This window comes from Manis javanica, chromosome 2 (assembly GCF_040802235.1).
Source record: "Manis javanica isolate MJ-LG chromosome 2, MJ_LKY, whole genome shotgun sequence".
NCBI classification, from domain to species: Eukaryota; Metazoa; Chordata; class Mammalia; order Pholidota; family Manidae; genus Manis; species Manis javanica.
In genome coordinates this window covers 93994859-94017261 of record NC_133157.1, presented here as the reverse complement: position 1 = coordinate 94017261, position 22403 = coordinate 93994859, and the positions used below count along the sequence as shown (strand labels likewise).

General features: G+C 44.9%; 1 protein-coding gene across 1 annotated transcript in view; it reads right to left on the bottom strand.

The window, feature by feature from the left end:
* Positions 1 to 5274: 5274 nt before the first annotated feature.
* Positions 5275 to 22403, bottom strand: part of PTPDC1 (protein tyrosine phosphatase domain containing 1) — a 29484-nt gene continuing 12355 nt past the window's right edge. Inside the window, 4 exon segments of the mRNA XM_073228911.1 lie at positions 5275 to 7202; positions 12091 to 12201; positions 14040 to 14225; positions 17000 to 18246. Of these exon segments, the coding sequence (XP_073085012.1) occupies positions 7083 to 7202; positions 12091 to 12201; positions 14040 to 14225; positions 17000 to 18246 (1664 nt within the window). The 3' untranslated portion in view covers positions 5275 to 7082.

The window sequence follows — 22403 nt, the reverse complement described above, 5'->3', positions numbered from 1 at the left end:
GCTGTAATTAAAAGAAAAATGAAACAACTGCAGGCTCCTCAGAGGGGGAAGCCGCCCCCTCCCTAGGTTGTGGAGTGCTCCACGCTCTGACCCTATACCCAGGATGAGCTGGTGGACATGAGGGTCCGGTATAGGCAGAGGCCATCGGAATCTCTGCCTACATGGCTTTTATGTCTTTGGGATATGGGGGTGAAGAACTTTGTCATGTCGGGTACTGAGATGAGGAGAATGGCTTCCCTAATGACTCACCCTTCTCTCTGGCAGTGGTTGCAAAATGCCCATCATGCCTCAGGGAATCAAACACCCCTGGAATGGCTCACAGCTGCCATCATGGTAGTTTGGCCTAATCAGGGTGATTTGCCATATTTTCCCAGTAGCTGGAAAACGTATGCAGAGCTCCAACAGGTACTGTGGGAATTGGTTAAGAAAAATATCTATAATATGGACCCCCAGGGCCCTGATGAGGAGGCATTCACCATAGCAATGAGAAACCTGGTACTGCATAAGCTCCCACATCTCTCTTTGGGTCCCTAGTGAATACTCTTGCCCCCCACCTAGGGCAACCCATAAGTGAGGCTACTCATACTTTAGCAGATCTGGGGCGTGTTGAAACAGTAAGGGCACGAAAGGAAGTACGGGCTATGACTGAAAGGAGAGGTGCAAAGGGCCCCGTGAAGGTCTCGAGGATCAAGATGTGGGTTGATTTGATAAAGGTCAGGGTAGTGAAAGAAAAAGTCAATGGGCAGCCCAATAGAGCCTTGTTAGAACTGTGGCATCAATTAAAGCCAGAGCAGCAGTTCCAGCCCCTGAGGTCCAGGGCACAGACACTGGAGTCAATGCCTCATGCCCGGCCTGTGTCCCTGCAAAACTTCCTGGGGGCAGTACTCAGGATTTGCCTGAGCCCTCAACCCCACAGGAGGACAATTGGGTATCGTGGTTTGACTGAGGAAGGGGATCAAGGTCCCCACCTTGGGGGACATGGTGGGGACCGGAGGCCACACATAGAATTAGCAATTCATTGCTCCCCTGTGAATGTACAATGTAGCCTAGCACTGGTGGACACAGGAGCTGAGTGTTCTCTGATTCATGGCAACCCTGAGCATTTTCCTGGGACCCCTGATGTGATAGATGGCTACGGGGGTAAGGAAGTTGGAGTGAAGAAAGCCCAAATCCCATTGGTGGTAGGGCATTTACCCCCAAAGGAGTATACTGTGTACATTTCTCCCATCACTGAATGTATTTTGGGGGTAGCTATCTTGCAGGGCCTGTGGTTTACCAACCACTGCAGGTGAGTTCAGACTGAGGGTACGTGTGGTAAGGGCTGATCTGAGGGGACATGCTTGGTACATCTTGATAGAGAAGCAACTGGCTGCTGTGTACCATACCTTGCTGGCTATGGAGCCAATCAGCGGTACCTGTAGCTCTGCCTGTACCTCGGTGGGTGACAAATACTAAGCAGTATAAATTGCCTGGAGGGCACAAGGAAATCAGAGAAACTCTACAGGAGTTGGAGAGGGTGGGCATCATAAAGCCCACTCATAGTCCTTTTAATTCCCCACTGTGGCCAATGAAAAAGCCAGACGACTCCTGGTGTATGACCATGGACAACAGGGAATTGAATAAAGTCACACCCTCTTTGCATGCTGCTTTCCCCTCTTTAGCAGACATTCTGGACACCCTCAGCCATGTGCTGGGAATGTATCTTTATGTAGTAGACCTTGCTAATGCTTTCTTTTCTATTGACATAGCACAGGAAAGTCGGGAACAGTTTGCCTTTAGATGGGAAGGCCAGCAGTGGACATTCACTGTCCTTCTACAGGGATACCTCCACAGTCCCACCATCTGTCACGGACTTGTAGCCCAGGACTTGGCCACATGGAAGAACCACAAACAGTGCGGTTGTATCACTACATTGATGATATCATGCTCACATCTGATTCTCTTGCAGATTTAGAAGGGGCAGTTCCTAGAGTGCTGCCACATCTACAGAAGAAGGGATGGGCTGTGAACAGCACCAACGTTCAGGGGCCCGGTTTGTCTGTGAAATTCTTGAGGGTTGTCTGGTCGTGAAAAATTAAAGTTATCCCAGAAGCAGTCATAGACAAGGTCCAGGCTTTCCCCACCCCTTCCACTGTGGCAGTATTACAGGAGTTTTGGGGTCTTTTGAGCTACTGGAGAGTGTTTATCCCACACTTGGCACAAATTCTGAAGCCCTTATACTGGATGGTACAAAAGGGCATCAGGTGGGACTGGGATGACACATGTGCAGCTGCTTTTACTGCTGCTGAGCAGTCAAGGCCTTACAGGCCTTGAGTGTAATGGACTCATCAAGGCCCCGTGAGCTAGATGTTCATGTAACCAAAGATGGTTATCGGTGGGGTCTTTGGCAGCAGCCTGAACGGACACGCCAACCTATTGGATTCTGGTCACAGCTATGGAAAGGAGCAGAGGTCCGGTACATCTTGATAGAGAAGCAACTGGCTGCTGTGTACCATGCCTTGCTGGCTACGGAGCCCATCAGTGGAAAAGCTCCGACCAAGGTAATAACCACCCATGCCATTGCGGGGTAGGTGTGAGACTGGACCGAAAGGCCTGGAGTGGCATGGCACAGATGCCTATGCTGGCCAAATGGGGCACATATTTACAGCAGCGCAGCACCCTCTCTACTAGCCCCTTAAGTGGAGAACTCCCAAAGCTTATTAGGGCCTGTGACCTATACCAGTGGAAAGCAGGAAGAACTTGGTTTTGAGTCATTGGTAGCCGCGAGTCCCTATTAGGAGGGAAAAGCCCCAATTACCTGAAGATGCTTGGTACATAGACGGCTCCAGTTGTGCGCAGCCCCCAAAGTGGAGGGCTGTGGCTTTCCATTCTAAGACTGAGACAATGTGGATGGAGGACAGAGAGGGGAAGAGCAGCCAGTGGGCTGAGTTATGGGCAGTATGGCTTGTGATCACCCAGGAGCCTCCCCCCTCCCCATGGTTGTCTGCGCTGACAGCTGGGTTGTCTATCAGGGCTTGACCCTGTGGCTACCGACATGGTACCATGCCAACTGGACGGTTGGTCACTGGCCCCTTGGGGGCAAGAGTTGTGGCAAGACTGTTACCGTATATCATATATCATGGACTGGCCATTTGCCTTTGGCATCCCCAGGGAATGATGAAGCAGACACATTGGCTCAGGTGCACTGCCTAGAAGGAAAGCCTGCCTCTGATGTGGGCCAATGGCTACATCAGTGTTTGTTGCATGCAGAGCAAAAGACAATGTGGACTGTAGCCCGTCAGTGGGTCTTGCCATTGACCTTGAAGAAGTCAGCCAAGCCCGGAAGGAGTTCCTTGTGTGTTCTAAGAAGGACTTACACTGAGTCCCACAGCAACATGGGACAATAGTAAGGGGGCCAATACCCCTTGTCATGTGGCAAATAGACCATATTGGGCCTCTGCCCATATCAGAAAGATATCAGTATGCCATAAGTTGTGTGGACACAGCTACTGGACTACTGGTTGCTTTTCCTGCATGTCATGCAGATCAGTAAACCACCAAGAGGGTGCCTAGCATGTCTCTTTGCAGCCTATGGCTGGTCACAGGTGATTGAGAGCAATCAAGGCACCCACTTTACTAGACATGCATTACAAGGACGGGTGCAGCAATTACGAATAAAGTGGAAATTTCATGTACCATATAACCCTACAGGGGCAGGCATGATAGAGAGGTACAACAGTTTGTTGAAATCTGGCGTGAAGTCAGACACCAACAGTCTATGGGGTTGGTCAGTTCACTTATGGACAGTGCTGTGGCATTTGAATGAGAAGCCACTTAAAGGAGCCCTGAGCCCTGTGGATATGCTCACACACCTTGCTGCCTCTCCTGTACAACTGGATGTGCAAACCAAAGAAGAGTTATTGAAGCCAGGATATAGCCAGCAGTGCAACGTCCTGCTGCCAGCCCCTACTGCATTAAACCCTGGAGACACTGTTGAGTGGACATGGCCCTGGACATTTTGACACATGGACCAGCGATGGCTGGCCCTTCTGGCATCTTGGGGGAAAGGCCTGGAAGCTGGCCTCGTGTGTATTCCTGGAGTAACAGCAGAGCGGCCCCCAAATATCATGGTAGTGTACCAGAAACATCCAGGAGGTTAGAGCATCTTATGGGCAAGTTTTGTTTTATCTTTATGGCCAGTGCATGTACCTCCCATAGCTCTATATATCAACCCATCTGTAATCCCCACAGGGAGGAGGCGAAAGTCTGGTATACCAGACCAGGATGAGATCCCATTCTTGCCACTGTCCTTTCACAGGATCACTCTCTTGCATGCATCCTACCTGATGGACAAGATTTGCCTATACTGGTGTCATGAAAACATGTATCTTATTGCCCTGAAGGTTTTCTCCTACAGTCCTTGTGGCCTGGACGTGCCCCCTGGCTGCAGCTGCCGCATGATGACTGCTCTGAACTCTCTACCACTTCAGCTACTGCTTGCCTGCTGGAATGGGTGAGCTACAGACTTGACCTGCATAGGACTTTGAACCTAGCTGAATCCTTATCATAATTTTATTGCTGTTGCTACTGTATATCATTAGTCTGGTCACAATGCTTCTGTTTTCTCACCCAGGGACCATTGTGGTACAGAGGTAATGAATAGATTGTAAGGTGAGATTTCTGGAGGGGTGGCTGGTAGGTAAAATTGTAATATTTCCAGAATATCTCTCCTGGCTTTAGTGCATCTGCAAATCAACAGGCGTTCCTCAGGGGTGAAGAGAGAGAGTTCCTCTCCAATCAATGGGTAATTACCTGGGCAACCGAGGGTTTATCTGAACCTGAGAGGTTGGGGGATGTCATGCTTGCTTTTGTCGGAGCAGGAAAGAGACAGCCCTGGACTTCAGTTTACAAGCAATAAATGTGTTTTAAACTTTATTTCTCCCTTTGACTGATTTTGGTGTTAGAGGTATTTTGACCCAGGATTTCCTCTCCCTGCAGTTATATTCCAGTAGATAGATTTCTATCCTCTAGGCTTTAAGGAACTCATCCATCAAATAAATACAAGGAGACAGGAATCTTGCTGGCCTTGAGACTTCCCTCTCCCACTGCCCTGGGAGCGCTCCTTTCCTCCCCTCATTCTTGGCCCACAGCCAGGGCTGACTGGAGCCTGGTGAAGCTGGCTGCTCAGCCTGCAGCCCAGTTCACCCCTCAGGATAATCGATTCACAAAACCACGCTTTAATCATCAGGATTTCAAGAGCAGCAAGCTAAGAAACTACAAGATGAGGGTTATGGCTGTTCTTTTAACTTTTATTCAAGTAAATATAAAGCTTGTATACAACCTGATTAACATCTCTTCCAGCTCTCTTTCCAGGCTGGTCAAGACTATAGATGTGCATGCAGTGGACAAGTGTGGCTGTGCAGCATCTATCCTCTTAAGTTGAAACCATAGGTTCAGATGCACAGGCCAACAGCCACTTGTGAAATGAGCTGTGGTGGTACCTGTCCACGTGAGCCTGACAGAGGTAAGGAATGAACATCTTTTCAGGTGAAAGTCAAACTTTTATAATGTCATTATAAATGACAGTGGATTTGTCATAAAATGTCATTATTTAGATAAAATGTCATTGTTTTCTCCCATCTTTCCTAGCTCAGGCACTTGAAAATGAGAATTTAAGGAATGGGCAACCCACTTCATTAAAATTTATTGGATTTGATTTCCTAAGAATATTCAGTGTGGGAGGAAATAGCATTTGCCACTAAAGTCAGTAAGGATGCTAATGACTGGACTGGTTTTGATGTGCTAGAGCTTGTCAGAATGCAGGTGCTGGGGGAAATTTTATTTGCTGTAAATTAGTCTAGCTTCCCATGGAATTCCATCTTTAAGATTTAAGTAGTAGCTTTAGTTTAAAATTGGTTTGATTAGTGTCACTTTTCTTGGGAAAAACTACTATTTTCCCTGCAACGTGGCCTCTGGTGCCCCTCTCATTCCTTTAAATAATAGTGTGGCTTCAAGTGCTGAGTCTGATTTACAAGGAACTAGTTTAGGTTTACTTCTTACCTATTCTTACCAGTAGGGTGAACACAACCTACACAGGTCAAACTAATTTAAAAAAATCTTAATTGTCATAGTAAAAAAAAGCAGCCAAAGATAGGGCTCTGAGGCAACTGGGTGCATGGAAGGGCAGTTTGAGAGGGGTGGGGCTCTCACACCACCATGTCCTGCAGCCTGAAAAGAGCAGTTACAGAGCTGCTCCCAAAAGACCATCCTTTCTGTGGAGCCCTGCCTCTGAGCAGCTTCCCATTCTGCCGGGCAACTGAGCTCACTTCCTCTGTCGAGATGCTGCTTGGCTCAGCAGCAGCCTAGGGGAGTGGGAGCAGGGCTTGTAGCTGGGACCTGCTCCTGCCTCCTGTGACAGCACTGGTCAGCAAGGTCACCTGGAGGCCTCACAGAGAACAAGTCAACTTCCTATGTATAAAAAAACCTAACCGCCTCAGTCAATTCTTTCATGTAAAATTAAATCACTGAAAAATAATACACTTTGAAACCCACTGCCACATTTATAAAAAGAAAGTAAAGTCCAAATTCTTAAAAATCCTTTAAAAATGTATCAATAGCCTTCTTACTAACAGATATAAAACAGTTTAAGACACTTGGTGACTTTCTTAGGCCATGTAACAGGGGGATGTATACACAATGAGGTTTTACTACTAAAATTATCCATTTGGTAAAATTCTAGAAGAGTTCCATCAGCAAATAATTGTTTGGGAAAGAAGAGTTACAACTTTTCCCAAAATGTCAAAAATAATAAGGATGTAAATACAGCATACTTAAAATATCAACACAATACTGATTCAGTTAAATAAATAAAAGAAAGTGGCACCAACTTTATGGTAATTTTTCAACACAAAAATGTAGCTCAAGGGTATTTTAAAATAAATAATTGCTCCAAACAGGAACAAGCATTCTTAGCATGAAGCAAGAGCTTCTGAAATAAAGTGCTTTGAAACGAAGTGGCTCTACATGCCACCTTGTTCACCTATGAGCAGAAATGGCATCTGGATCTTCCCGCCAAAATCATTGCCTCGGTGGGAGAGTCCACTTCACTGAACACCAGGCCACGGGCCACCTTGTGTCATTTTTCTTTTTTCTTCCAGTGTGTGTTTAAATATTTTCTTCAGGGTGTTGTAAACTACTGGTCCATTTTCAGAATCAAAATTAACCTGATGACAAAGAGAATTCATATTCAGGACACTGCAACAAGAATTTTAGCCAGTCTATTTTGGGAGAAAAGAAGGGGGGCTGGAGATAAAACTAAGACTCACACACAGAATCATATATAGTTAAAAGTACACACAACACAATTCACATGTTAATTTTAATTGAAAGATTCGATTAGAACTGCCAATCATGTCAATACCAAACTTATGAAGGAAACTCAAAACATTAAATCTAGTGCCAGGACATGTGTCCTCACAGGCCGTTGTGAAGCAAGTCACTACTGAGTGTGAAGTGAGTTTTGAATCCAGAAACTGCTAGATGGTGGTACAGGGGAAGGTTTCCTCACCCCAACACCACACATTAGCTGCCCAGGTGAGGCGAGCAGCAGGAAGCTGCTCCCCCTCACTCACCTGGAGCTCCAGGTCCTACCAGCCTCTCCACAATGTGAAAATCACAATACCCCTCCCCTCCCGGGATTTCTCTGAGCACTAAACAGAAGGGTGCAACATATGTTTGGTATATAAGTTAGTTTCCTTTTGTTAGGCAGACAGACAGAGTGGTAGAGAGAGAATAAAGCCAGCAAAGTCCACTAAAAGGAACTCAAAGACTTAACCCGATAAAACAAGAGTCAGAAAGGACTCACAGAATTACTTAATTAGCTGACATTTCAAAGGCCAGGAGTGACTTGGACTGTCCAGATACTCCCCAGATGAAAAACAATTCCCCAGATAAAGGAAAACATCAAAGTGCAGCTCGTATCTTCATTTTACCAATTAGATTGGGCCTCCAAAGCAAACGACTGTCAATCAAGGACATCTCTGTTCTGCCCAGGGAGATGGGACGAGGGTCATGCCATTGTAAAATCTACTTAGCCTACAGAAAAAGGCCCAGTTTATTCTTTAACTTAATCTGTACGCTGTTCCTTTTCTTCCAGCCCCATAATCAATTGAGTAACTTTGTAATCAGGACAGGAGACAGACCTCCAAAGTGTAAATGAATCTGCATGGATAAAGAATTTCAAGATCCCGACCAACACAGTCACCTTAAATAACCCTATTCTTAAGACAAAACTTCAAAGGAATCATGAATCACCTGTGTACATCATGCCTTATGCTGACCCTACCCAAAGGGCCCCACAAAACCCCAAACCCTGAACTCGTAATGGCTCATCTCTGAGGGGTTGCCCACATGCCCCTCTGAGTGTGTATGTTTTGCCTTAAATAAAGACTTCTAACTGCTCAACTTACTATGTTTGTCTTGTGCTCTTCCAGTGGTAAGCTTCTTTGTCACTTTACTATTTCATTCTATTCTCCAGACTTAAGCATAAGACTTCGCTCTTTCTGTCCTACTCCAGATAAGCAGGGAGGCTCCAGATAAGGCTAGGCTATGGAGAGCTCTGATTTGAGCTTGCAAGTTCTGTCGCCTGGGGGACCCAGAAAGGACTGCAGTTGAGACAGGGGCCCTGGGCTTAGACAGAGTAGGGTGAGGGTGTCTGGAAAAAACAAAGCAAGTGTGGATAAAATGAGAGTTCCTGTGCCAGGATTCTCACCTGGCCCTGGTTGACTAGCTCACTGCACACCTGTGGGCAATACGTGGCTGTTGACTCTATATAAAGAGCTCTGCCCAGTGCTCTGGGCATGATACGGTGGCAGGGCTGCAAGGCTGCAGGAGAGCAGAGCAGAGGCTGGAGTGATGGCAGCACCAAGGACAGAGGCCCAGAGGATGGCTGTGTGGGACAACTGTGCAGAGAGGCTGGGAGGACGGCTGGGAGGACGGCTGGGAGGACGGCTGTGTGGACAGAGGAGCCCAGAGGACGGCTGTGACGACAGAGGGGCCCAGAGGCAGAGACTGGCCTGCTGCATGCAGACTCGCTCTGAGTGAATGGGCTTCTAGTGACTGACCTGCCACCTGGGAATAAAGTTGGGTATAACCCTTTGACCCCAAGAACGTTTTGCTGTCATTTTCTTTGGTCACACTAAATCCATAGCAAAATTGCCCAGGCCTGAAACCCACTGGCAAGACAGCAAGATAATCCATTGTGGGATTTGCTTTGGCCAGCTGGGGACACTGTAACATTCCTTTAAATAATAGTGTGGCTTCAAGTGCTGAGTCTGATCTACAAAGAACTAGTTTAGGGTTACTTCTTACCTATTCTTGTCAGTAGGGTGAACACAACCTACATGGGTCAAATTAATTTTAAAAATCTTAATTCTCATAGTAAAAAACTGGGAGGAGGGGCCCAGTTTATTTTTTTGACTTTACCCAGGTGTTGCTTTTCTTCCTCCAGCCCTAATCAAGTGATTTTTGCAACCTGGGCAATTTAGCAAGCAAGCCCAAAACATAGTAAAAACAGGAAGGATTCCACCTTGGAGATAAAAATTGCATTTAAAAACCCAATTAGTTAAAAAGTAACTTTTATAACATATTCTTTCACAAACAGACAATAACTCAGCCCATCTCTGGAGCAAAGCAGGCAATCTTGATTGATATGCTCCCAGACCAGGAAGCTGCTATCCTGGGAGGGAATCAGAGCAGTAAGTTTCTTGTAAATAACCTGGAAGACTAATAAGAAACTTAATGTCTCTTCAAAGATAAACATTTTGGGACCGCTTAGCAGGTCTGCATCTCTAGCCCTTTGTCTCTCAACTGCCTATAAATCCCCTAGACAACCCACCACCCCAGGGCTCTTTGTCCCCTCCAGGAGGCGTGAGCCAGGAGCTCTGTCCTCTCCCTTTATCTCTAAATAAAAGCCTCTGTCTTGCTCTCCTACCTTAAGTATTTGTGAAGTTCATTCTTCAACTCTGCAAACAAGAACCCTGGCCTCACAGCTTTACAATTATGCTCTTTAGTAGCCTGCTGAAAATCTCCTTTCTTTGACTTTGGCAAGTTCTCAGAACATAATCTCACTCCGTTCAGTGCTCTGTGACTCCTCCAAATCCCAGGGTGCTAGGGACTCGGTTCCCACACTGTGCAGATTCAAACAGATACTGGACGCCAGGTGACACTGGCTTCAGGAGTTGGCAAGAAGGGATTTGCCCAATGCTGAGCGCAGTTCAGTGAGCTTCCCTTTCCTCCCTCTGTTCTTCCTTGCTCTCTGCTGCCTGCAAGGCAGCTGCCATTCCCTGCTATTCTTGCTTTGATGAATTCCTTCCTTACCTTTCACTCTGACCTCTCTGCATCTCTGAACTGAATTCCTTCTCAACACTTTTCCCTTAGTGGGCGGGCACCATGTCCACATATTTGGACTACTTGCTTTCACCAGCCTGCAGGGTTGGGAGTGATGGGAGGATGGAGAACCAGAGCAACTATCCATCTCCATCTACCCCTATCCCACCCCCAAGGAAAGTGTGGATCCTTAGGAAAGGATCAGGATTGCTTAGCCCTGAAGGGTGAGGGTGTGAAGGGCTGGGAAGAGTCTGAGATCTCCCCCTGCTCACAGGCTAACTTGTTCACCTTCCAGCTTTGCAGACACTGGCAGAAGACCCAAAACTGCAGGGTCACAGACAGACACCTTTACCACTTGAGGCAGCATGTGCTTCATAGTCACAGGGCTCCCCTTGCCCTCTGAGTCCCACAGGTGTGAGGAGGAGCCCCAGTGGGCGTTGCACAAGCAGGGGGTTAGCATGGTAGTAGAGCAAGTCCCAGCTTAGGTGAGCCCTGTGTTTGGTGAGGGGCTGCAGCAGGCCTGCTAAGCTTTGGCTTAAAAGGAAACATGATCTTTACTGCACTGGAAGCAGATGCTACAGACGCCCTTGCAGAGCTAGCTGAGAACGGAGTCAGGGCCTCTGCTCACAAGACCATTCACAAGGGGACAGATAAAGGAACCATCTCCTGATGCTTTTATAGATAGACCTGGAACTGGTGTAACTTTTCATCAGTACCCCCTAAAAGGCCAACAGAGGTTGTAAAGAAGTCTTACTACTTTCAGAGAGACCATTAAGGATGTTTTTTCAGTTAAATTCTGAAATTATCCTAACCATTATATTGCCTATCCTATTTGCAAAAGCTTCTTACTAACACTAAGAATGGTTTGAATTGTTTACTTTGTCAAACCACAACCCTCCCCACATGGCAGGTAGTTTTTTGGTCTATGAAAACATAAATGTAGGTGGAAAGATCACATGATTTGGTTTTGTGCCACTGGCTCTGGAAAGTGTCAAGAAGAGCAGAGGGTGTAGGGTGGTCAGCGTCCTGAAGCTCCAGAGGAGCGAGGAGGGCTGTCTGACGACGTCCCCTGCAGAAGGGGGCTGGCGACTGAGCACCAGCACAGACTGCCATGATGACCGGGCTCACCGTGGGGGTGGGCACGGAGAGCCTGGGCTCCTCACGGGAGGGTACTAAACACGGCAGCGGAACGGGTGAGGGGAGCCTTTCTCTTAGCGGGAACCTGATTTCTTTCTTCAGCCAGGAAACACTGCTGCAAGCCAGGAGGATGTGCACAGAAAGGAAACTGTTTTTTTTTTTCTTTCACTTTTTATTTAGAATTTGCCAACCAGGATATGTCCTGAACTGAACTGTCAATACTGGATGGTGAATTCTCAATGGACAGTTTATTTGGACTCAAGGTAGAACTGGCTCATCAAGAAAAGATCTCTGACTCCTACTAGGCACATGATTTAAAAATACTTTTGCAGCCCCAACTGTTTCTCTCTCTATTAAAGCTCTTTGTTCCAATGTTCTCTTCCAAAAACTCAGAGTTCAGCTTTTTCTAATATCACAGTTAGGAAACTAAATTTTTTGGCCAGTTGTCTGCAATTACTTCCAAGAAATGTCAAACCTATTTCCATTAAGGAGAGATAATGCTAAAAGATTTATTTTAGAGGAGACTGGAGACCTGCAGATTCTGGTGTACAATTACGGGCAGGAGGGAAAAGGAGCAGAGTGACCCACCTTAGTGAAAGCTTTAATGGCTTGGGTGAGAACTGCTTCTTCCAAATCTGCAGGAATCGTCCGCAGGCTCACGATGCAATGCAATACACAGAGTATAGTCTGGTGCTGGCCCTGTTTTTGCAGAAATCAAAATCAGACGAAGTGTTTGAAAAATGCCTTAAGAAATAAATTCAAAGCAAATGCAGAGCCAGGAACTGGTTTGTGACCAAACACTCATAACCTCGAATTATGTGTTAATATAATTTGAAAAGCATTCAGGAGATAAAATCAAAGCTGGTTAGGTGTTACATGTGTGTAAAGTGCAATTTCAAATCAAATGTCTTCCTTGCAGTGAACTGAAGAGGTGACCCACTGGTTTCTGGCCGCAGTTGCTGCAGTCAGCAAGGAGGTACTGCTGCATCACAGCAGCACCTGGGCTTCTCAGCTGGGAGCCCGGCACTCAGGACCTGCCACCTGTGCAGGAGTTGTGAGAGAAGAGACAGCAGTAGCCCTCTAGGAAGACACCAGAACTTAAGAGGATGTGTCCCAACTTGACTCCTGGGGGCCAGGGACTGTTCACTTTAGAGCAGCAAAGGAGAAACTCTGCCACTGGGACTGTGCACATCCAGTACGCATGGCCCCTGTCACTCATTTCACTTCTGGAAATCTACTCTACAGGCATAATCTACATGCACAAATGACCATTATAGTGGTGCCTATAAAAGTAAAGAACCCAAAATAATGTAAATGGCCCACACATGGGGGCTAGAGTGAAGGATGGTGACACAGCACAGTGTGACAGAAAGGCATAAACTTTGTGCCAGAGCTCTGGGTTCAAATCCTCATCTGACACATGCTGCATACCATTTCTATAAAACAGGGCCTCTACCTCTCCAAACTATGGAGAGCAACAAAGGTGAAATTATGAGATTATGACCCAGCAAGGGCCTGGCCCACCAAGACAAAGGTTAACTGTCTCCCTGAAGACCCTCCTGCTTCATCTCTACAATTTAATTGCTGAGAATACAGCCTAAGAAAAGGACTCCAGGTACAGGAAAAACTTTATCTGTAAAGATGTGTATCACACCACTGTGTGTGTGCATGTATGTGTGCATCTGTGTGTCTGCATGCACACATCCATGTATCTGCACGTCCCTGTGTATGGTAGTAGATTGGGAAACAATGAGGAGATGTAACACAAGGCTGATTGTGAGGCAGCATTGTTTCCAAAACAAAAAAAACAAAGCCTATTCTTAAATGAAAATGTAGCATCTCTACATGTTAAAAATATTAAATTGTAGCAAAACAAAGAAACCCCAAAATTTTAGATTGTATAGAAAGGTCTACAATGAAATGGAATCTGGATCCCTTATCTCTTACTACTGTTCCCAAAAGGCAACCTCCATGATCGGTTTCTTATTTTCCTTCTCTATTTTAAACATGTACGAATTACTACATAAATATACAGAGGGACACACACCCTTTCCAGGAAGTACAAATGAGTGCATGTTTCAGCCCACCTCACAGTTCTTCACATTATGGACTCGCAGTAAGGAGAAACAAATCCTTGCAGGTGAGGGCACGGTCACAGTAGAGTTCTCATGTTACAGCGCCCTGCCCACTCAAGTGAATGTTTACGAAAACCTTACAGTGAACTTGGGAAACACAATTTGAACAAAAACAAAGTGGCAAGTTGTACATGAAACGGTTTTTATCAAGTTAACACAGGTACTGATCAGATGGAAAGGCGGCACCTGGACATGCTTACAGTGGCTCTGCTGGGACCCCAAGGGCTCTGCTCTCACCTCTGAGTCTGCTCAGCGCTTGCATCAAGCAGGCATTTCTTCTTTTACTTGGGAATAACTGAAACTGGACCCAGATGTGGGATTCTGCATGTATTCCCTTTTTCACAGGGGAATCTTTTAGCCTGTGGAACTTGTACTTCATCAGTTTCCTAGCAGCCACTTTACCTTCTCCAGCAAAAACAGCGCTTCGGTGGCTTCCGCGTGCCTGCCCACCAACATGTCCACGTCTGCTTTGGTTATCACAGGCTCCTTAAGCTGCTCCACCCAAGACCACATTAAACTGCACAGGGTAACAGGGTCTCTTTCACCACATATTCTTTCCCAAGCTCCATCTCGGGAATTTAGTTCTTTCTAAAAAGCAAGAGAGAGGAAGAAGAGAAAAGACAGGAGAGAAGAGAAGTGGTGCCCCTGGCGCCTTTCGGCTGCTGTGGGCTCTGGTGCAGCCTGAGGCTCTCCCTCCCAGTGGCCCTGCTGCGCCCTGTGAAGCCAGTGCGGCCCACAGGCATGCTAGAGGCCTGTGAACACTCCCAGCACAAAGGGGCCTCGTTAGCCCAAGTTCCAGACTGCACTCAGAAATCACAGGAACAGCTCCGGATGTGGGAGTTGCATGTTTAGACTCCTTGGAACAAAACTGAAATGTTTACTGCAGCAAAGGAGATTAGCAGATGAAAAGTGTAAGAGAACACTTGCAAATTGACCTGGGATATGGAAAAGCTTATGATGGAAGCTTCAAATGCACCAAAAAAAGTGCCTAAAAGTTGGTAAATGTGGTGTATGTATTCTTTCAAATTCCTCTTTAGAATCCTATGTAGAATTTAACAAGTAACAAGCCCCACATCCTGAAACTGGATTGGGTAAAATAACTAAAAAGTCTTGCCAATACCCCACATACCTGGAAATAATATAAGCAAGAGACTTTAAAACTACCTCACAGAGAGCAGAGGAAAGGGAGATTCTTATTTTCTGCCAGGGCTTAGATTTGTGTCTTACTAAGTAAAATAAAGGTTTGCAGCAGTAATGAGCATACCAATTGCTACCATTCCACCTGCTACCATTCCTTCTCCATCCAGTATTTAGAGAGTACCTAAAATACAAGCTGACTCTTGCTTGCAGCAACCTGCCAGCAAGGCCCTGTGTGACAAATGTACTGGGCTCAGGAAGGTGCAGCAACCTGCCCAAGCACCAAAGTGAGAATGGCGCACAGAGGCATTCCTCCACCTGTGCTGTTCTGCCCCATCAGCGTCCCTGGCACTGGGTTCTCTTTATCATCTCATAAATAAGCCAATGCTTCTAGCTGTGCGAGGTTCTCTGTGTCCCACAGAATAGCCTTTAATCCCACTTTCACAGGTGATGAGAAGATAGCTGGCTGGAACTACGCCAACTCAGAGACCTCTTTGTGAAATGACTGTTACCTCACAGTGTTTTCTGAGACCTTCCAGCAGGGCTAGGAAAGACATTAGGGTGACAGGGGGTACTCAACACACAAGCTGTATCCTGGCACTGCTGCTTTCACATCACGTGACCTTGAGCATGTCACCTGGCCTCTATGACCCTTTGTTTCCCCATATGTGATGCTGAATTTGTAAGGATGGTGAAGACAAACAAAGAACCTGTAAATAGTATATCTGCCTCACAGGACTACTGTGCAAATCATGTGAGAATTCAGATGGGAAAAAGCCTAGTATGGGCACAGGTGGCATTATGCTATTCAAACCATGTTAATTTCACTCTTTCCATAATTCAACCTACTAGTTTTATTACTGAAAGGCCCACAATAAAATCTACAAAGAAAAGAAATGGACAAATCTATCTAAGTGAAAGGGTTGTGTTCCCTTCTAAAAAATGCTTTCCTGTTGAAACATGTTGAAACAGTCTGGCCCACACAGGGCTGACCCACGAGGGGGTGTGAACTCTCATGCCTGAAACTGAAGGTCCTGAGGCTAGCTGCTGTGGCTCACAGCAGTGCAGAGGAAGTGCCTGCTGACTAAGTGGAGGGCTTATTCAGTTTGGGGTAGGAAATAAAGAAAACACTTCATGCTGGAAGAAAGCAATACATTCCCTATGTGTTCAGTAAAACCCTACAACTCTGAGGGAAAAAGCACTCTCTCCATCACACACTGTAAGTGGGTGCAAGGCTCCACACCTAGTTTCCCTGCCTCTGCATCTGGAAGGTTCTAGCCTTCCTAGAAAGTGGACATGACTTGCTTACTTAGTGGTAGAATATGGAAGGTCAGTTTTGCAAATAATTTATGGTAGATTATAGGCTAATATAACAAGTTAAGAGTACACTGAGCCAGGTCTCCCCTCCCACACTGGGGCAGTTTCCTATTTCTGATTGCCAGGTTATAATGCCTGCCTTTTCTCTAGGCCAGCTGCTCCTTAAGGAAGAGAGTGCAGTTGATTAAAGACTGATTTGTAGTGCAAGTACAACACAAAATGGAGTTAAAATTTAAAGTCTAATTTAATTTCTAATTCAGTAAAAGCCAGGAAGTGGACCCTGAAGACCCAATTTCAGGTAAAACTAAAGGCACAAAGGCATTCTGTGGCTACTCCCATTTGCCTTCTGGAATCCAACACTGCCTTATGGGGTGGCCTGGGAAGGCTGCAGGAGGGAGTGCTCAGCAGATAGCATCCAGTATGTCCTCCTCGCCTCACCCAGTACTGGGCTGATGAGCTTGGAGAAGGACTTTCTCTGATTTCATTTATGTCTCTCAGTCAGCAGTTCTCCAAGTGTGGCTGCCCACCAGGCCTCGGGTTATAAATTCTTCAGGAAGTTCCTACTGCTGTCTGCGTTGTGCTGTCCATCTGACCATCAGTCCCACAAACCCACAAGACAGACAGAAGTCATGGACACCAATCAGTATCAGTACCTGGCTCAGTCAAGCACCTTAAGTGCTAAGTGCTTTCTTTCACACGGAGATTAAAACGCCCCACACAACAGCCCTGTATCTGTCATTCCTATGACAGCAGGCTCAAATCAGAGCTGAGAAACCTGAAGTTCAAAAGATTAGTATTATACAAACATATCCTCAAATTCCTCTAACATGTAAATTTGGGAAAATATATATTTTTTTGCTCTGACATCAGTATTTCCCAAAAGTATTAATTAAATGGAATATAAATACCTGCCACATTTCTACCTTTCTTTTCACTTCCTCATTCTCTGCAAACTCACTGAAATTTGCCAGGGCTTTGGCTGCCAGTATTCGCCGTGCTTCGATGCTCAATTCCGACTGCAAAGCAGCGTGTAGGGTTACTTCAGACAGATCTTCACTGCCCTGGGTTTCAGGTCCAACCGAGAACTGTGCTTTGGGGCCTAAGCCACAGTCCACAGGGCTGTGGTAAGTCCCCTTGTCCTCCATGACACAGTCTGAGCTGTAGCCACCATGGACTTCACACAGACAGTGGGGTACTTGCTGGGGAAAACGGTTTGGTGCCTTGGGGATATTTGCAATGTTGGGTGTGACAGGGTTGTATGACTCTGAAATACTTGAAGAGAAGGTTCTGCTTCTCTGTACTTCCTTTGGAATATTCTTCCTATGGAAAGTTTGTGACCCGTCATCTTTGAGCCCTTCCAGGCCTCCAAAATTAGCCTGATGCCAGAAAGAAAATGCACTGTGGACCAGCATTTCCTTATTTAAATCTGGCTGTGGGGACTGTGAAGTGTGACAGTAGCTTAGGGGCTTCTGCTGCCTGGGGTTAGGGCAAAGAAGGGCCTGGGCAGGCACTATCCATGGAGTGCCCCCTTGCTCCAGAAGTGACTCTGCCCACTTTAAATCCGAGTCACTGTAGCTGAGTCGCCTTTTCAAGCGAGTGAGGGGCTGAAGGCATTCGACATTCCGCCTCTTCCAAAGAAGGTCAAACTCTTGCTCACTGGAGAGAATCACATCCTGATTCTCAAAAGCTGCCGCCACTGCAGCAGGGCTAAAGGAGTTCAATGTGTCACTGTTGTGTCTCAGCAACTCTGTACCCAGCTGCATTGTCACCATCTCAGAAACGGTCTTCTCAATTTCATCAGAGAGGCTGGGTATTACTGCCATTTCTGTCACCATGGGCCTGTTCTCAGCTAAGTCCAATAGCAGTTTGCAAACGAGGTGGATAATTTTTGGCACATGTTTCAGTAGTCGTGCTTCATAACCATGAAGCAGATGCCGCTGGCGAATTAGATACTGTGCTAAGGTGACAGCATGGGCTTTGGGGTCACAGCAAGAGAACACATTGCGAAGAGGAATCAGAAACTGAGTAAATTCCCTTACACATAGTAGCTGTCCTCGAGTTTGAATGGAATTGGGTCGCTTTGCCCGAACAAATACAATCGCTTGGTCAGCAGTCATTCTTGTCGCAAAAACTAAGTAACATGCTATTAAAACACCTAAACAGTGAAGAAGAGAAGACTGGTATGAGAAAAGCTTGTAATTTATTTATTTGCACTTACTGAGATTTAAAATTTGAATATGCATTGGGACCCATATATAGAGAATTATTTTAATAAACATATTTAACTTCCACACTGGTGTTTTATCTATTTACTTGTATATGGGCCCTTCCCCTTGAGACCACCCTAGTACCTCTGTACCTTGGGATGAATACAGGAACTGCCAGGTGAAGCTCAATGAGTGTGGAGTGGGATGACTAAGGGGGTGAGGGGATATGAATGATTTAGTGGGTGGGGGGATAAATGAGTAAGTGAGCAGGGGGATGACTGCGCAAGTGGGCAGGGGAAGGACTGAGTGAGTGACTGGGGGGAGTGACTGAATAAGGGGGCTAGGGGATGACTGCATAAGTTGGATAGGGCACGACTGAGTGTACTGGTTGAGGGTATGACTGAGGGTCCTGATGACATAGTTGTTTAACCTCCTATGCTTAACTCCAACATGGAAAAAAGTAAATCCTGCCTTCTTTTCACCCTGAGCAGCTATGGAAATTTCCATTCCAGTGAATCCATACACTCCACCTGGAACTTCCTATTTTTGCCATTTTGCCATCAAATGCTGGCACATTCTAGCCTGGCGTTCTTTCTACTGGAGCATTTTTTTCTTTAGGGATTATTTATATTCACAATGTTTTTCTTCCCCTGACAATTGCCTTGCAAACATTTATCTACACTAATGTGTGTTTTTCTTCAGACCATGATATAACTCTATTTTTCTATAAGTACTTAATGTTAAGGAAAACAATCTTAACATGTAATGAAATTATGTATTTTTAAATTAATATCAAACTAAAGTGAACAATGTAAGGGTTAAGGGTGATAATTCACACAAAATAGTTAATTATTACCAAAGGAAAAGAAAAATCAAAAGACTTCTGCAATTCACAAGATTGCGAAATCTCATTACATATGAAAATCAGGCCCTGTAAATACTCACATTTTCCCACTATGTGTTCGGGTCTAACATATTTTTCTCACTAAGACAATGGCAGATCTTTACTCTAAGTATGAAATATCCATATAGCTATGATGTCGAGTCCCGAGGAACAGAGAGATTTTGGCTTGACCATAAGAACTGATAGTCTCAAGCAAAACTGAGAACTGAGTCTCCTCCCTGAAGATGCCCCGAGCAGGTGGGGGATCCTGTGGCAAGCACACTACAGACAGAGTTGAACTCAGGTATCTGGCTGGACCCAAGGACATTCAAACCCTATGGTGCTTATTTTTGCCCAAGTACCAGCAATGTACTGCGATTTGTGGTATTTTTATTTAAAATCATCTTTATATAGAATTCTAGACATAGAGAGACTCTTCTTCACAAACAAAATCCTATCAATAATGAATTTAAATCTTAGCCCTGCCAATAACTCAATGTAGCAAATTACTTAATGTCCTTCAAAACTCACATTGTTGCTAAAGACTTATTAAAATAGCAGGTTGGGAGATTCAAGATGGTGGTGTGACAGATGAGACAGAGAACGCCTTTCAAAACCACAAATAGTACAAAAATATAGTTAATTACTACAAATAACCCTAAAACAGCAACAGGAAAGAAGGATGAACCAGACTGCACACAGATGTCACAAACGGAGCAGAACTCACAAAACAGGGTTGGGAACTTTGAGGAGCTTCAGGCACCCCATCCTCCTGGCTGGCTACTCAGATCCAAGGCCCCCCACTGTGACACAGCCTGCCAAGCCTTCCTCCTGCACTGCCGGCACCGGCTCGTAAACCAGCAGTAACTGTGCTGGCGTCAGGCCAGCCAGAGTGAGGACCTGTACACAACAGCTAGAGATGCCAAGCACAGAGGCTTACACCTGTGTGCTTGGCCCACTGGCTCTGACACTGGAGACAAGCACCACAGATGGAAATCAGGAAACAGATCTTTCCTCCCCACAGGTACCAGCTCTGCTCCCCAAAGACCCCCAACCTCACTCTAGAGGCTGAGCAGCTCTAAAGACCAGAGCTTCTAGGAGCTAGAGGGCTTCACATAGAAATATGAAATGTCAAAGAAAAAGGTTCAGATCAAAATCTCACAAACCCCAGAAAAAGGGCCAAATGAAACTGAACTCACCAATCTTCCTGACTGAAAAAGAGTTCAAAATAAAAATCATAAACATGCTTATGGAGGTACAGAAAAATATCCAAGAACTCAGGAATGAATTTAAGATGGAGATTCAATCATTAACAAATTCCATATCTGAAATGAAACATACAATGTAGGGATTTAAAAGGAGATCAGATGTACTAGAAAAGATGGTAAATGGAACAGAAATTAGAGAAGAGGAATATAAAGAAGCTGAGGCACACAGAGAAAAAAGAAACTCTAAGAATGATATAATAATATTGAGAGAACTGTGTGACCAATCCAAACGTAACAATATTTGCATTATAGGGGTACCAGAAGAAGAAGAGAGAGAAAAAGGGATAGAAAGTGTCATTGAGAAGGTAAGTGTTGAAAACTTAGCCAATCTGGGGAAGGAGGTACTCTCTCAAGCCATGGAGGTGCACAGATCTCCCAACACAAGGGACCCAAGGAAGACAACATCAAGACATATAATAATTAAAATGGCAAAGACCAAAGATAAAGACAGACTTTTAAAGGCAGCCAGAGAGAGAAAAAAGGTTGCATACAAAGCAAAACCCATCAGGCTATCATCAGATTTCTCAACAGAAACCTTACAGGCCAGAAGGGAGTGGCATGATATATTTAATGCAATGAAACAGAAGGGCCTTGAACCAAGAATATTCTACCCAGCAAGGTTATAATTTAAATTTGAAGGAGGGATTAAACAATTTTCAGATAAGCAAAAGCTGAGGGAATTTACCTCCCACAAACCACCTCTACAGTGGATTTTGGAGAGACTCCTATAGATGGAAGTATTCCTAAGGCTAAATAGATGTCACCCAATGGATACACAAAGAGTACAGAATATGATTCATAACATACAAAGAATGGAGGAGGAAGATAAAGACAAAGGAGGAAGAAAAAGACAAAGGAGGAAGAAAAAAAAGAACCTTTAGGTTGTGTTTGTAATATCATACAAAGTGAGTTAAATTAGATTGTTAGATAGTAAGGGAATTACCCTTGAACCTTTGGTAATCACAAATCTAAAGCCTGCAATGGCAATAAGTACATACCTATCAATAATCACCCTAAATGTAAATGGTCTGACTGCACCAATCAAAAGACATAGAGTCACTGAATGCATAAAAAAACAAGACCCATCTATATGCTGCCTACAAGAGACTCACTTCAAACCCAAAGACATGCACAAACTAAAAGTGAACAGATGGAAAAAGATACTTCATGGAACCAATAGGGAGAAAAAAGCAGGAGTTGCAGTACTTGTATCAGACAAAATAGACTTCAAAACAAAGAAAGTAACAAGAGACAAGGATATTACATAATGATAAAGGGGTCAGTCCAAGAAGAGGATAAAAGTATTATAAATATCTATGCACACAATACAGGAGCACCTACATATGTGAAACAAATACTAAGAGAATTCAAGGGGGAAATAGAATGCAATGCATTTATTTTGGGAGACATCAACACACCACAAACTCCAAAGGACAGATCAACCAGACAGAAAATAAACAAAGAGACAGAGGCACTGAACAATGTATTAGAAAAGATGGACCTAATGGACATCTAGAGAACATTCCATCCAAAAGCAACAGGATACACATTCTTCTCAAGTGCACATGGAACATTTTCAAGAATAGATCATATAGTATAGGCCACAAAAAGAACCTCAGTAAATTCAAAAAGGCTGAAAATGTATCAGCCAGCTACTCAGATCACAAAGGTATGAAACTAGAAATAAATTACACAAAGAAAACAAAAAAGCCCACAAACACATGGAGGCATAATAACATGCTCCTAAATAATCAATGGATCAATACCAAATTAAAATAGAGATCAAGCAATATATGGAGACAAACGACAACAATAATTGAACACCACAAAATCTGTAGGATGCAGCAAAGGCCATGCTAAGAGGGAAATATATTGCAATACAGGCCTACCTTAGGGAAGAACAATCCCAAATGAACAGTCTAAACTCACAATTAATGAAACTAGAAAAGGAAGA